We start from the raw sequence: 14047 nt of genomic DNA, 5'->3' as shown, positions 1-14047 counted from the left end.
CAGTGGTTGAGGTTACACAGCCCACAAGGTCACAGCGCAGGGGGTCCATGGCCTAACGCAAGAGTAAGAGTTTGAGAACCAATCGATCGATCATCATTACAGCTGAGTGGTCTCTGTCCAACATCTGTTCCCTGGTCCTGAGATAGGAGGAATAAGGCTGGAAGAAGAAGCAAACAAACAAGGAAACCTGCTTTACATAAAAAGAGATCAAACAGATGTTCAGAGACTAACTTATAACCCTGACACACAGACGACCACGCCATCAGCCATGAGAGTGAAGAGGCATAGCAAGGATACCTCTAAATCCCCTTAGTTGAGTTTGCAGATCTTCAGAGAGAAGCAAACTTTACTGGGTAGTTTCCTCACTGTATGTTAGTACATGGGTATTTTTAAGGCAAATACAAGCTAAAATAACAACAACAATAATACGGAAAAAGAAAAAGAATCCAGAGTTGGGGGGGCGGATCATGCTTCAGTAGACTGTCCTGCAGGTGTGTGGATAGTGACCTATACAGAGAGGAAAAGGCACGTCTGAATCCAATACAGATGCTTAACGGACCAAATCCATCTGGGCCAAAAGACAGTCGCTAGTACTGTCACTGTCACCACTTTTCTTATACCTGAGGGACCTCCCAGAGAAGGGTCCTGCTAAGTGATCTTCACCTGGAAGAAGAAAGCCGAGCGTCTTTTCAGCCTTCCTAGGTCTGCCCTCAAAACACAATATAATGCAGTTTCAGAGAAGCCCCCAAACCCTCTAATTTCAGGTGATGCTTGTGCCTAATAGATAACACACCAAGATATGTCACCACTCTGCCACTAACCAAGCTTTCAGAACTTACATTCATCTACCTACACAACAGTCCCTACCATTCTAATCTTAGATCATAGAGTAGAAAAAAATGTTTGAGACTCTGTCTCAACTTTTACTAGTATGGAATCTTAAACAAGTTACTTAATTTATCTGGGCTTCAATTTCTCCATCTATAAAGTGAAAGAATCAGATTATTTGATTTCTACCCATCAATCTATAAATTATGGATAAGACCTGCTTGACCCACTTCACAAAATTGTTAAAAAGAATTTTTTTAAAAAAGCTAAAAATTCTTTGTAAACTGTAAACCACTATACAAGTCTGAGGTATTATAATAAATAATGTTAAAAGTATAATCCCTAACCTTAAAATAATTCAGCCAGGTCATTTAAGAGACAGGCCAATCTGCATATTCCAAGTGGATGCCCCTTAGCTGAGCCTCCTGAGAGACAATATATGAATGCAGAATGCCACAGCTCTGAGTTAAGAGGCATGGCCAGAGACAGTAGCAGAGCTGCCCAGTGAGGCAAGGAAGGCAGAGAACTGGTTCGGGCAGGACGTACAACTAGCACAGGCAGCCAAGTGATTAGACTGTCAAAAGATGAGACCGACTGGGAATAGGAGAGGGCAAAGCAGTGTGAGGACAGAGTTGAACAGTAATCAGGTATGCTCAGACCATAATCTGTAATTGGTCCATGATCATGTAAATCCCCAAAGCTGCAAGTTGCAAGTTGCACAAGAGGGAACAACTCTTAAGAATTCCTCCCCCCGCCGCTGTTCATCAGTTACTCATTAAATTGGATATACTACTAACGTGCTTTTTTTCCTTTTGGATATATTAATTTATTAAAATGAACTGCCAATTGTTTATTTTTTTAAATCCTAAAATTTAGCATTATATCTGTGTAATGCAAATACCAGTGTTTAAACAAATGCATGGAAACAGCACAAATGGTGGTCATAATTTCAGCAGGAAAGTACCTGTCTTTATTAAATACAATCTAGAGACCAAAACTGTGAATCCAACAAAATTCAGAGCAATTGGATGTGGCCAGGAGGATGCCATTTATCCATACACTGATGCAATGCTATGCCTCCTGTACAGGTGCCTGAAACTCTGATTACTTACTATTAATCCACATACTCATGTAAACAAAGCTCTCCCAGAATTCTCTCCTGGTGTTCCTAATTCATTTTTCTCCAATTATATCTAAATATCACCCAGGAATACTTTTCTTTTCTGCCTCTAATATTTTCTCCAAGGGTAAACAGTAAGGAAGTTTTCCCCTCCACCTGCTTAAGACGACACAATGGTTAATTAATCTCTTGGATGATTTTTAAAAACTGCTTAAAATATATGTTTCCTATGAGTAACCACCCTCAGTTATCCAAATATATGAACAAGGGGAGGATCTGTGCACAACAGTATTTACAAACGATTAAGTCAATATTTTGACAAACTGTACAGAGCACCATTCAGCTCTTTTGTCAGCACTCACCAAAACTAACTACTCAGCATTTTAGCCCTTTAAATGCATACTGCCCCCGCTCTATGTCCCACCATTTTTAAAACACAGAGGGCCAAAAGCACCCACTTCTTGCCATGATTACATATAAGATGGGTGAATAGAGAAGGTGAACAAGAAGGAAAAGCAGCAAGGCAGAAAGATGTATTTTCCAATGTGTTCTTAAAAACAGTATTTACTGAGCTTTATCACTGTTCTTCAAAATGCTTTGCTCTCACAGAGTAATACTGCTTTAAGGGATTCTAGAAACTTAAATAGAGTTTAAATTACATTCAGACTATGACTGGCCATGGGCATCACTCAGCTCCTGGAGTTCAGGTCGCATAACTTTCCCAGCATTCCTAGTGCTCACCCATCTCTCTCCTTTAAGTGCTATGTGTTTCTTGGAAGCAAAAAAAAAAAAAAAAAAAAAAAAAAAAAAGAAATATCTTTCAAATCTCCAGATAATCATCATGGTCCAGAAAATAGTAGACTAATTTCTGAAATTAATAACACTTCTCTGGATATTCCTAAGGAAAAAAACCAGGACCCTGTAGTTAATGATTTAAAATGTTGTAAATGAATAAAAAGCAGTATATTACCTAGAGCTAAGGTTCTTCTAAGAGACTGTACCTATTTGTCTAATAATTGAAAATTCATACTGCCTATGCAAACTTAAAATTTTTTCTATTATACATCCTATTGTCCATAACATCTGGATCTCTTTTACTTTAGAGTATCTACTTTCCCCCAGCTACCCTTTCATTTGGTGGAACTGTGCCAGAGAGGAGTCTTCTGCTAAGCACTTTCCAGACTGTATCTGCTAAATCACGTGGCAGCTCCCAGAACTCTACTTCTGGGAGACTGGGCATCCATCCTTTAGGTCCCGTGGGTCCTGTCACCCTTGAACCCTTTGATCGAGGTGAGCCCTTTAGTTTAGCAGGTCCTCACTTGGTGGGAGAGCCTCGTCCACCCTCTGGTACCGGCTAACATCCTGGCGCACTGAAGGCAGTGATCGCAAAGGCTGGTGGCCGTTGGCTTGAGAACCTAGGATTAAAGGTAAACAGTTACCTGGGTATTGTTTTCCCCTTCAGTGTCAAAACAGCCTTTGGGAAAAAAAAACACCTAACAAAAATCCTGGGGCTAGTCTCTTATCTCTTTTTCGTCTCATTTCCCATATGAGGACCCAGAAACAACAGAAGAGAATGGGAGGTGGATGCTTAGTCAGAAGTGGGTCTTCTAGGGAGATGTCGGTCTGGGCCCATTCCTCCCCCTCCCCTGCCTTTTCCCACCCTGGCATCTGTCCTAGTCATGTAGCAATGCTTTAGGGTCACACAATGACTGGAAGATAATGAAAAAAACCAAAAAAAGAAAAAACGGTGGAGGAAGAAAAGAAGGGGATAGGTAGAAAAATAAGTTACAGAATAAGAAAATCATTTCTATTTCTGAGTCTATGCTATTTAGGCATATGAAATTATACTCAGACTTTTTGATGCAGCTATAACAGAACAGTTTAAAGGGATCATTCTACTGAGCCACATTCATTGAGACATAAAACAAATTTTATGTGTAAATTTGCATCCTCACTCAAACAGCTTGTTTTCAAGTGTCAGAATGCATCACCTAACTTAGTTGACATTTCTTATACTGCAGAAGGCAAAAATATGACATTTGATGCAAACCACATATTAACTTTCTGTTTTGAAGCTTCATGCAATAAGGAGCGAGTTAAGATGTTCCTGAAAACCTCGCAGATAACACTAACGTAGATGCTGCCAGCCTGTTTGGTTTTGTATCTACAAACCCAGGTCCCGCCAGAGATTCATTATGCTTTTTCACACTGCCCAGACAAGAGGACTGAGCCCCAGGCGCACTGAATGTGCCGCCGCGCGGCACGCATCCCAGGCCTCCACGCCTGTGTGGACCAGGAGTGCCCCCACCCACCGGGCCACCTTTCTAGGCAGAGCAGGTGCCCGCACTGATGCAGAGCCTTGAGGTTCATTATCTAAGTTTGAAGACTGTTATCTGACAGGCCTCTTATTCCACCAAAAGAAGATCCATAGGGAGGGTGGGATGGAGACTCAAGAGAGAGGAGATATGGGGATATATGTATGCATATAGCTGATTCACTTTGTTATACATCAGAAACTAACACACCATTGTAAAGCAATTATACCCCAATAAAGATGTTAAAAGAAAAAAAAAGCTGTTGAACCCCAAGGAGAAGAATTCAGCTAATATGTGCCCTGCAGTACAATTTCCACTGAGGGACAAAACCACAAGACTTCTCTCTGAGCGGGTATGCCTGAGCCACGAGCCACGTTGTCTTCTACATCCTACCTCCGGTCGCGCCCTCCTCCTGGGCAGTGGCCCCTTCACAAGCCCCTTGGGCATGCCCCGCATCACGCTCTTCTTGGGGCGGGCTCTCAGTAGCAGCAGCAGCTCCCTCCAGGCTCCCCCTCCGCTGCCAGACCTCCCCCACCTCCTCCTGGTCAGGTGAAGTAGCCGATTCTGCCCCCGGCCCTTCCTCCTCTCCACTGGGCGCCTGCACTACAGGTAAAGAACCAGGAGTGCATATGGAACCCTGTGACCCTTCAGCAGGGCCACTGCTGGTGGGCTCTGCTGCGCAGGCTCCATCTTCCTCCTCCTGAGAAGAAAAGGCTGGGGTTTCGGGAAACCGCGCACTCTCGAGAGATGAGCACCGTGTCTCCACCGAGGACAGCTGCGTGGTAACACTCTCATTGCAGGAGCTGTCGGCCCCGTCCAGGTCACTCTCTCCCTCAGGCCTGGTGCTGGCCTCGCTCACGCTCTCTGTCCTGGCAGGGTCACTGGGCTCTGTTTCCGAGGACACCTGGGAAGGCTCAGACCCCTGATCAAGGGACTCCATCTCACTGATGGCTCTTCGGCTTCCTCCTGACGTGTCAGAAGTGCCCGTGTCTGCCCCACTTGTGGGCTGATCTACCTCCTGAGAGCCGCACAATTCCGTGCTCCCCTGGTCAGCACTTGGCTGAGACTCCGGAGCATTCTCACTTTCATCAGGGACTGAGCCTGGGGGTAAGGAGCTCTCCACAAGCTCTGGAAGATTTTCTGGCTTGTCCTCGAAGGAAGCAGCTTCAATGGTGGAGGCTTCCTCATTCTCCACCGTGTTGTCTTCTGGCTTTATCTGAGATGTCAGGCTCCCATCATCAGTTCTTGACGCGCTGCTAAACATTATCAACCCTCCTTCCTCCTCCAAGGAGGATGGATAACCCAGGTCTTGCTGGAACTCGTGGTCTTCTTCATCTGAGTCGATATGAAGCATTGCATTGAGTCTTGTGTCGGTGGGAAAACTACTCCTTAGTTTCGGAGAGGCTCCCATGGACCTTTCCGAACAAGTAGCTGCACCCGACCTGGAATGGCCATTGTGTTCAATAGCATCTAAATAATCATTGAGTGAATCCTGACGTCCTCTGGGAGGTGAGGTCCTTGAAGAAGTAGAGGTTAATTCTTCTGAGTCTATTTCCAGAGTACAGCTAGTCCTGAAAGAATGCTTGGGGGTCCCATTAGCACTTTCCTCAGAAACTGGTCCATTGGAACAAACCGTGCTGTCATGATGGCCCCCTGGCATGTCCTCCTCATCAGAAGGGCTTCCTAGGTCTCCATTCACAGTATTGACTCCAAGTATCGTGCCAACAGCTTCTGGAGAAGCATCTGAAGGAGAAAACAGCATTTATACAAACAAAGTAGTAATAACGAACGAACTTTTAATGTCCTATTCCTTTGCCACTAATGAGTTCAAAGAATTCAGTCATCCCACTGAGGTCTCTTTACAGTATCACCAACTTGCTAAGAGTTACTATTCACTACTAAACGAGTACATATATTGCTGGTCAGTTTGACATATGAGGTTTACATGTTCACTACTGCCGTAAATTCCACATCCCAGTTTCCAAATGCAGGTAAAACCTAAGAGAGATTTTTTGATAAACAGGCTTTTAAATCTGCTTGGAAAACTTCAGCAGGTAATCATTTGATAGCTATTTTATGTTCAGAACAGGATACAAACAATTCTGTTCAAATGTAAACTGACAACAGAGTAAGATTTAACAAGTTTTTCCTATGGCAATGTATTTATACAGGTATCTCACCTTCATGCACAGAAGATGTGACCTCCACTCTGAACTGGAGGTACCCACTCACGTGGTCAGCTGGGAGCCTTCTGCCGAGGTTGTAGCTGAGCATCTGGTCACTGCAAGAGGAGAAATGGTTCCTTCATCCTTACTACTCTGGTGTCAGCCTTCATCTTCTTCCCATAGGCCACCCCCCAAACCCCACATATTTCTCTTGAAACTTGCATACTCACAAGAAAATAAAAGGTCAAAGGCATGTTAAGAGTCAGTGTAATTTTGTTCATTTGTACAAATGAATACTTATAAACCCAGGGATAAAAGGGAATCTTGTCACAAGGAAAAGTATCAGTAAAGGCTGAAAATGCAATACCGTACAATATTGTTATGATTTTTTTAAAGGGCACTGATTTGCTCTCTCACTGTTAAGAGTGACCAGAGAAAGGGCATTTTGATTTCAACCCCCATCAAGGGGCTGAGAAAGGCCTAAAATTTTGGGTGTTTTCTGACTCAAGTGTAAATGTATAGAAGGTCTGGTTCCTTAGCATTTAGCATGATAGGAGTTAGGTCCTAAAAAGACAGGCACAGGGAATTCCCTGGTGGTCCAGTGGTTAGGACTCCGTGCTTCCACTGCAGGGTGCAGAGGTTCCGTCCCTGGTTGGGGAACTAAGATCCCGCATCCTGCATGCTGCACGGCCGGCCGAGCAAAAGAGAAAGAAACAAAAGAGAGAGAGAGGCGCACAGGTAAGGGTTATCACATGGAGGGCACAGTGCTGCTGTATCCTGAAGAACAGGAGCTGGGAGTCAGGAGAGAGCAGCGTGAGAACAGGCCGGGCTCTGACAGCTGCTCCAGCTGTGTGAGAGGCAGGGGCCTGCTGCACCTCCCCTTCCTCACCTGTAAAGTAAGGGGCTCACTGTTGGCCCTCACTATTGGGAGGCCTATCACTGATACTCCAGGCAGCTTGTAAGCCATACTGATGGGACAGTTGGAGAACTGCACTAGCTGTCGGAGTCTCGCTGCCACACTTGGAGGTGCGCTGGAGGGGACCACAACTGGGCCCAGCTCCTGCCCCACCTTGGCTCCAGGCTCAGGCTACCAGCCTCCTCGAGGATGAAGCGGTTGATCTTTTTCAATTCCGTGTTTATTTATCAAAGTCAAATACAATCACATCATTTCTCTGTATGCAAGCAACTTTCGTTGAGAATCTGATTTATTCTTAATTAAGGAAAATAATCAGGGGGATAGTACCAAATCACACTATCTCTGCTCTCACACTGCCCTCTAATGGCAACTTCAGGAGGAAAACACAAGGCCTCTACCTAATACTTGCACCACTGTACACTTCAGAGCCTCTGGTCAGCTACTGATTATTAATCTCCGTAACTATTTTGCTTGTTCTTCTCTACCTCCTCAGTACAATTATAAATAGATGTTATCTGGGATTTTACATTAGCGTGTACACATTTACATGCTCGTGTTAAATCCCAGTTCAGCTCTTATGAATTTCTTTGAGTTCATAGCAAGATGTTCTTAAAATAATGAGATCATTTCCTTTACTTCTTTCTTTTTCTTCCCTAGAAATGTTGTAATAATTTTTTGATTGATGTTTTTAGAAAGCTTTGTTTCCCCCAATTGAGTGCTTACACTCTGATAAGGGCTTTGCATGCATCATCTCCTTCAATCTTCCCTGTGAGGCAAGTGGTGGCCCTGTTTTCTAAGGCATAGGGAGGGTAAGTAACTTGCCCAAGGCCAGGCAACAATTAAGCGACAGAACCAGGATTAGAACACAGATGCTTCTGACACAGAAGCCTCTGATCTGCAGTCCCCAGATCAGATCTCATTTTATGCACACTTTCAGTGATTCTTGGCTGCTTTCAGTAGCAATGCATTTTAATGATATTTACTCATGGCTCGTCTCAATGCAATCATTATCATAATGTTTTGTCTACTTAATCTGGTATTTAAAAAATTTTTTTTCTGTAAAGGGATATATTGGCATTTTTAACTATTAGACATTACAGGTATGTTAAATGCTTTTACATTAGCGTGTTCGACTAACTCTATAATGACTATAATGACAGCAGGGATGTCTTTTTCTCTTACCATTGTCTTCCAGCATTTAGACAGTGCCTGACACACAGAGATACTCCACCTATGTCCACTAATGCATGAACCCAAGCAGCAAACTACTGGGACCTACTCTCAACATTATGGTTCCTCACCCACATCTTTCGACATTCAGTCCTGGAATAATAAAAATCTTCATTTCTTTGTTAAAATTAAATTGACTCTCCTCTCCCCCTCTTTGGCCAATAAAAGTAAAGTGTTGGTGTTGATGATAAAAACTTATAAAAGTGATGCATTTTAGCTAGGAAGTAAATGTTTAGTAGGGATTCTAAGAATGGCATCCATCCTTTTGCTATCATATCCCAAATACCCAACACAGTGCTTAACATTTAGTAGACACTATATGTATACACACCCACACATTTGTTGAATAAATTTAACAAATGAGACTCTTTACTTGGAAAAAAGAATTTTAACAGGTGTTAGTGCTATTTTTTACCCAAACTGACAAGATATCAACTGTTCAATCTATCAGTACAGGAAAGCCTCCCTATTTGGAGATTCCAAGTCAAGGGGGTTTCATCCTTGTTGAGTGCCTGTCAAGGGATTCACCTCTTTCTTTTTCTTACTCAGTCTCATCTGATTCATCCTGCCTCTTGCCATGACAGATAATTGTGTACCCTATATTATATATTATTATGATACATCATTATGAAGAGTAAGTGCCAAAGAACTCTCACTGTCTGACTGAGACATTCTCTCACTAGTGTAATCACAGCAAATGACAAAGCATGGCACAGTGATGTGCCTTTTGGACAGAATGCAAGCCACTCTCTGAAAAATGTCACATTCAAACCAATGCTCTTAAAATAGGTAATTAGTAAGGACTTCTAGCTCATCCTATAAAACCTCACCGTGTAAAACCTCAGCTATTTCAGAGAGTTGCCGTCTACAAAACACATAAGAAAACTCAGTATTTTTCAAGACGTATCAATTACTTGATAGAAAGTAATAATCAGATCAAAAATATATTTAGATGCTAACAGCCAATACACTAACATGTAGTATCATATTTATTTAATAAAGCAAATCCCTAAGTATCAGGCAATGCTTTTAATATACTCATGTAGAAACATTTCATAATTCTGATACTTTACGAATTCATGCTGGACTTCCTTCCAGTACACATGGAATCCATGACAGGCAGTGCTCTATGTGTCCAGTTCTTTAAAAGACTGAATGAAAAGCCAGCAAGTTAACAGGAGTTTCAAGCACTCAAAATGCTTTCAAGCATTTCAAGTTTCAAGGTTTTATTTTTCCTTGATCATTCTTACTGGTATACATAAACTGACACTCTGCCAAGTGTCACAGATATTATATAAATTATATGATTATACTTATATAAACTAAATTATAAGTATATTTCCAATGAGAGTTAATTCTCACTCTTCGTAATTTTTCATTTTCTATCAATCCTAAAAATAATTTTTTAAAACTTCCCAAAGAATATCTCTACTAGAAGCAATAATTGCTATCCTTAAAAATAACTGTGATTTCCCAGTTTTATCAAATTAAACCAGGCTGCTAGAATTTCAGCCTAATATTTCTACTTCATGTGGTCTGGCTCAACCATTGTCTCTGATGGCCAGAGAATTAGAATCCATTAGAATCTCTTAATTTCAGGTTTTGAAGGTGTCTTAGAGATCATCGGTCTAAAGACTTTATTTTTCAGATGAGGAAACTAATGCCTGAAAAAACTGTGACTTGCCAGAATAGAACAGTTAATTAGCTGCAAGGTGAATAGGAATGAGCAACCTTCCTCAGTTAGCTAGACTAGTATTCCATCACCGCCAGTCCTTAAAGTGTTGCAGAGAAGCTGGGATTCTGGAGCTGACGGATCTGCTCAAATCCCAGCTCCACCCCTGGCTTGCTAGCCTCAGATTTCTCATCTCCAGAATGGGTATAATCACATTATTCACCTCTCAGAGTTGTTGAGAAGATTACATGAGCTAATGAGTGTATTTTACTTATTAGCTCCCGACATAGAATAGGGTCTCATCATCTTTTTTGTTTACTTTGGTTTACGACTGCTGCTACCACTACTATAACTACTGTTATCACTGATACTCCTGCTACTACCACTACTGTTATCATATGTTCATAATGTCCTCCTAAAATGAAAAAGATGCCCCTCAGTGCCACCTGAGAGCACCAGTGTTACTGGGTTTGCTGGCACTTACCATGTGAAAATATATACACCATTTATAGTAAGGGATGGAGGCATGTTACGATTTCTTAACTACTTGATTCACAGCTTACAAAAAGTTCACAGAAAGAAAACAGACGTCAAATCACATTTCAAAATTCTCTCAACGGGCTTCCCTGGTGGCACAGTGGTTGAGAGTCTGCCTGGCAGTGCAGGGGACGCGGGTTCGAGCCCTGGTCTGGGGGGATCCCACATGCCGCAGAGCAGCTGGGCCCGTGAGCCACAATTACTGAGCCTGCGCGTCTGGAGCCTGTGCTTCGCAACAAGGGAGGCCGCGATAGTGAGAGGCCCGCGCACCGCGATGAAGAGTGGCCCCCGCTTACCGCAACTAGAGAAAGCCCTCGCGCAGAAACGAAGACCCAACACAGCCAAAATAAATTTAAAATTCTCTCAACAAGTAATTTCTAGTTGTCTGAACGAACGTATATGTCTTAGAGCTCCACTATAACACCTTCTCGGAGCCTAGGCTTTGTTTTAAAGGGCCCTAAAATAAGGTGGTTTTGGTGTCTCAGGAATAACATATTCTCTGGATGGGGTTAATCAAGATCAGGAGATGTCAACCTGACACGGAGATCTTGCTTTAGGGAGGGATTTTTATAGCAAGATTTCAATATCTCAAAAACAACTGAGCACTGTGACATTTGACACTGAAATGGTAATAATGGTAGGTACATCGTGGAAAAGATAGATAACCCAAAAAAGGTATATAATTAAAATAAAGTGCTTTCTGCCCTTCACATTTCAATGAGTATATGAGTACTTTCTTTCTTTCTTTCTTTTTTTTTTTTGCGGTACGAGGGCCTCTCACTGTTGTGGCCTCTCCCGCTGTGGAGCACAGGCTCAGCGGCCATGGCTCACGGGCCCAGCCGCTCCGCGGCATGGAGCACTTTCCTTTTTAAAAGAATTATGTTACCACTTCTTATCAGTAAGAAAAGTCCTCGGACTTCAAAGTATCACTTCACTTGCTTCAGTAGGATCTAATCCCAACAAGACCCCTAGGTGTGACGGCTGATTACCCGATGGCTTGTCGCTCCAAAAGCCTCTGGACTGGAATGGTTAGTTTCCCCAGAAAACGCTTGATGATAGGTCGGCTCTTGGCAAATTTGTCTTTAATTTCAATTTCTAAGACATCAGTAAGGAGTGCGAAAAAGGAATATTTCTGAAAACAAAACATAACATGTTGAGTCAAAAAAAGAGATAAATATGAAATTATGTATATCAGTTTATTATTATAGAAAATAGTATCTCTTAAATCCTAACGACACACAGAGTCCACACTGCCAGAAAAATCTGCAGCTATTGTCAATCTTTTATTCACTCAGAATCATTAACATTCACAAAGACTAAAAAGCAACAGCTAGGATCTGTATGACAAAGGAAGCCCCTTTGATCATCCAACCCTTCCTGGTTCAACAGTTTTAGGAGATGTTATCATATATTAAACCATGCACAATACAATTTTAGTGCTCACTACATTTAACGTACCTTTATTCTTTAATACTTAATATCTTGTTATAGAGTAGCTTAGACTTAACCGATACATTTGATTAACAGCAATTTTAATTCCTGATCCCATGGTATTTTCGAAGTTGCACACCATAGGTTAAAACACTCCTTCACTTAGTGGTTAAAGTAGGAACATCTAAAGGATATGATGGTTTCCCTGGTTTATATTAAAATAAAACAATGCTTAAACGGAAGTTACTTAATTTAAAAGGCACACAGGGACATTTCTTCTGGGACAGAAAAATAAAAGTATGAGGTTAAGATAAGATGTGTTGTTTTAAGAATGCCATTGGAGAAAACTGGATTGGATGTTAATAAGGATATAAAATAAAAATAAAGAGCTTTACTCATTTACAAAGACTTTCACATATATTACAAAGATAAAATTTTCTTTTTAATGATGAGGCTTTCAGGAAAAGTAAGTGATGGAGCCAGGAATCTAACCTGAACCATTTCTCTCCTCCCCTGGCAGTATCCAGGCAACCACAGTGATATGAATAGTGCCAGCCAGCTTTACACTTAGGAGTCACTAAATTTATTTAGTCATAACAATTTATTTTCACCAAAGGGCCGTAAAGTTTAGTCATCTTCTTAATGGAAAAAGCACTTGCTTAGAATAAGGGAGCAGAGTTTAAGCACTACTAGCCTCTGAATAGCTAGTTACATAAACATTTTAAGCTTCTGTTTCTTAATCACACAAATGGAGAGATGATAATCTCATCCCTTACACCCCCCTTATCAGGCTTGTACTGGTAACATGGTTAAAAACATGGTTAAAAGCAATCTACAGATTCAATGCAATCCCTATCAAATTACCAATGGCATTTTTTATAGAACTAGAACAAAAAATCTTAAAATTTGTATGGAGACACAAAAGACCCCGAATAGCCAAAGCAGTCTTGAGGGAAAAAAACGGAGCTGGAGGAATCAAACTCCCTGACTTCAGACTATACTACAAAGCTACAGTAATCAAGACAATATGGTACTGGCACAAAAACAGAAACAAAGATCAATGGAACAAGACAGAAAGCCCAGAGATAAACCCATGCACCTATGGTCAACTAATCTATGACAAAGGAGGCAAGGATATACAATGGAGAAAAGACAGTCTCTTCAATAAGTGGTGCTGGGAGAACTGGACAGCTACATGTAAAAGAATGAAATTAGAACACTCCCTAACACCATACACAAAAATAAACTCAAAATGGACTTGAGACCTAAATGTAAGACCGGACACTCTAAAACTCTTAGAGGAAAACATAGGAAGAACACTCTTTGATATAAATCACAGCAAGATCTTTTTTGATCCACCTCCTAGAGAAACGGAAATAAAAACAAAAATAAACAAATGGGACCTAATGAAACTTAAAAGCTTTTGCACAGCAAAGAAAACCATAAACAAGACAAAAAGACAACCCTCAGAATGGGAGAAAATATTTGCAAATGAATCAGTGGACAAAGGAATAATCTCCAAAATATATAAACAGCTCATGCAGCTCAATATTAAAGAAACAAACAACCCAATCCAAAAATGGGCAGAAGACCTAAATAGACATTTCTCCAAAGAAGACATACAGATGGCCAAGAAGCACATGAAAAGCTGCTCAACATCACTAATTATTAGAGAAATGCAAATCCAAACTACAATGAGGTATCACCTCACACCAGTCAGAATGGGCATCATCAGAAAATCTACAAACAACAAATGCTGGAGAGGGTGTGGAGAAAAGGGAACCCTCTTGCACTGTTGGTGGGAATGTAAATTGATACAGCCACTATGGAGAA

General features: G+C 41.4%; 1 protein-coding gene across 10 annotated transcripts in view; it reads right to left on the bottom strand.

Annotated features, from left to right (window-relative positions):
• HECW2 (HECT, C2 and WW domain containing E3 ubiquitin protein ligase 2) overlaps window positions 1–14047 on the bottom strand; it is a 456160-nt gene that overhangs the window by 154506 nt on the left and 287607 nt on the right. For 9 of the 10 annotated variants that reach the window (XM_022567294.2, XM_089915956.1, XM_089915960.1 and 6 more), the window contains 4 exons: window positions 11773–11915; window positions 6444–6544; window positions 4657–6006; window positions 3268–3363 (listed from right to left, as the gene is read on the bottom strand). In XM_022567294.2, the coding sequence (XP_022423002.2) occupies window positions 3268–3363; window positions 4657–6006; window positions 6444–6544; window positions 11773–11915 (1690 nt within the window). The remainder of the gene's footprint in view (window positions 1–3267; window positions 3364–4656; window positions 6007–6443; window positions 6545–11772; window positions 11916–14047) is intronic. The other variant, XM_089915961.1, reaches the window with a different exon arrangement.

The sequence above is a fragment of the Delphinapterus leucas genome, chromosome 8 (assembly GCF_059928025.1).
Source record: "Delphinapterus leucas isolate spDelLeu-1000000601 "Yukka" chromosome 8, BTC_Dleu_Yukka2, whole genome shotgun sequence".
Classification (NCBI taxonomy): Eukaryota; Metazoa; Chordata; class Mammalia; order Artiodactyla; family Monodontidae; genus Delphinapterus; species Delphinapterus leucas.
Note: the sequence above shows the minus strand (reverse complement) of the source record. Positions and strands in the feature narration are given on the sequence as shown.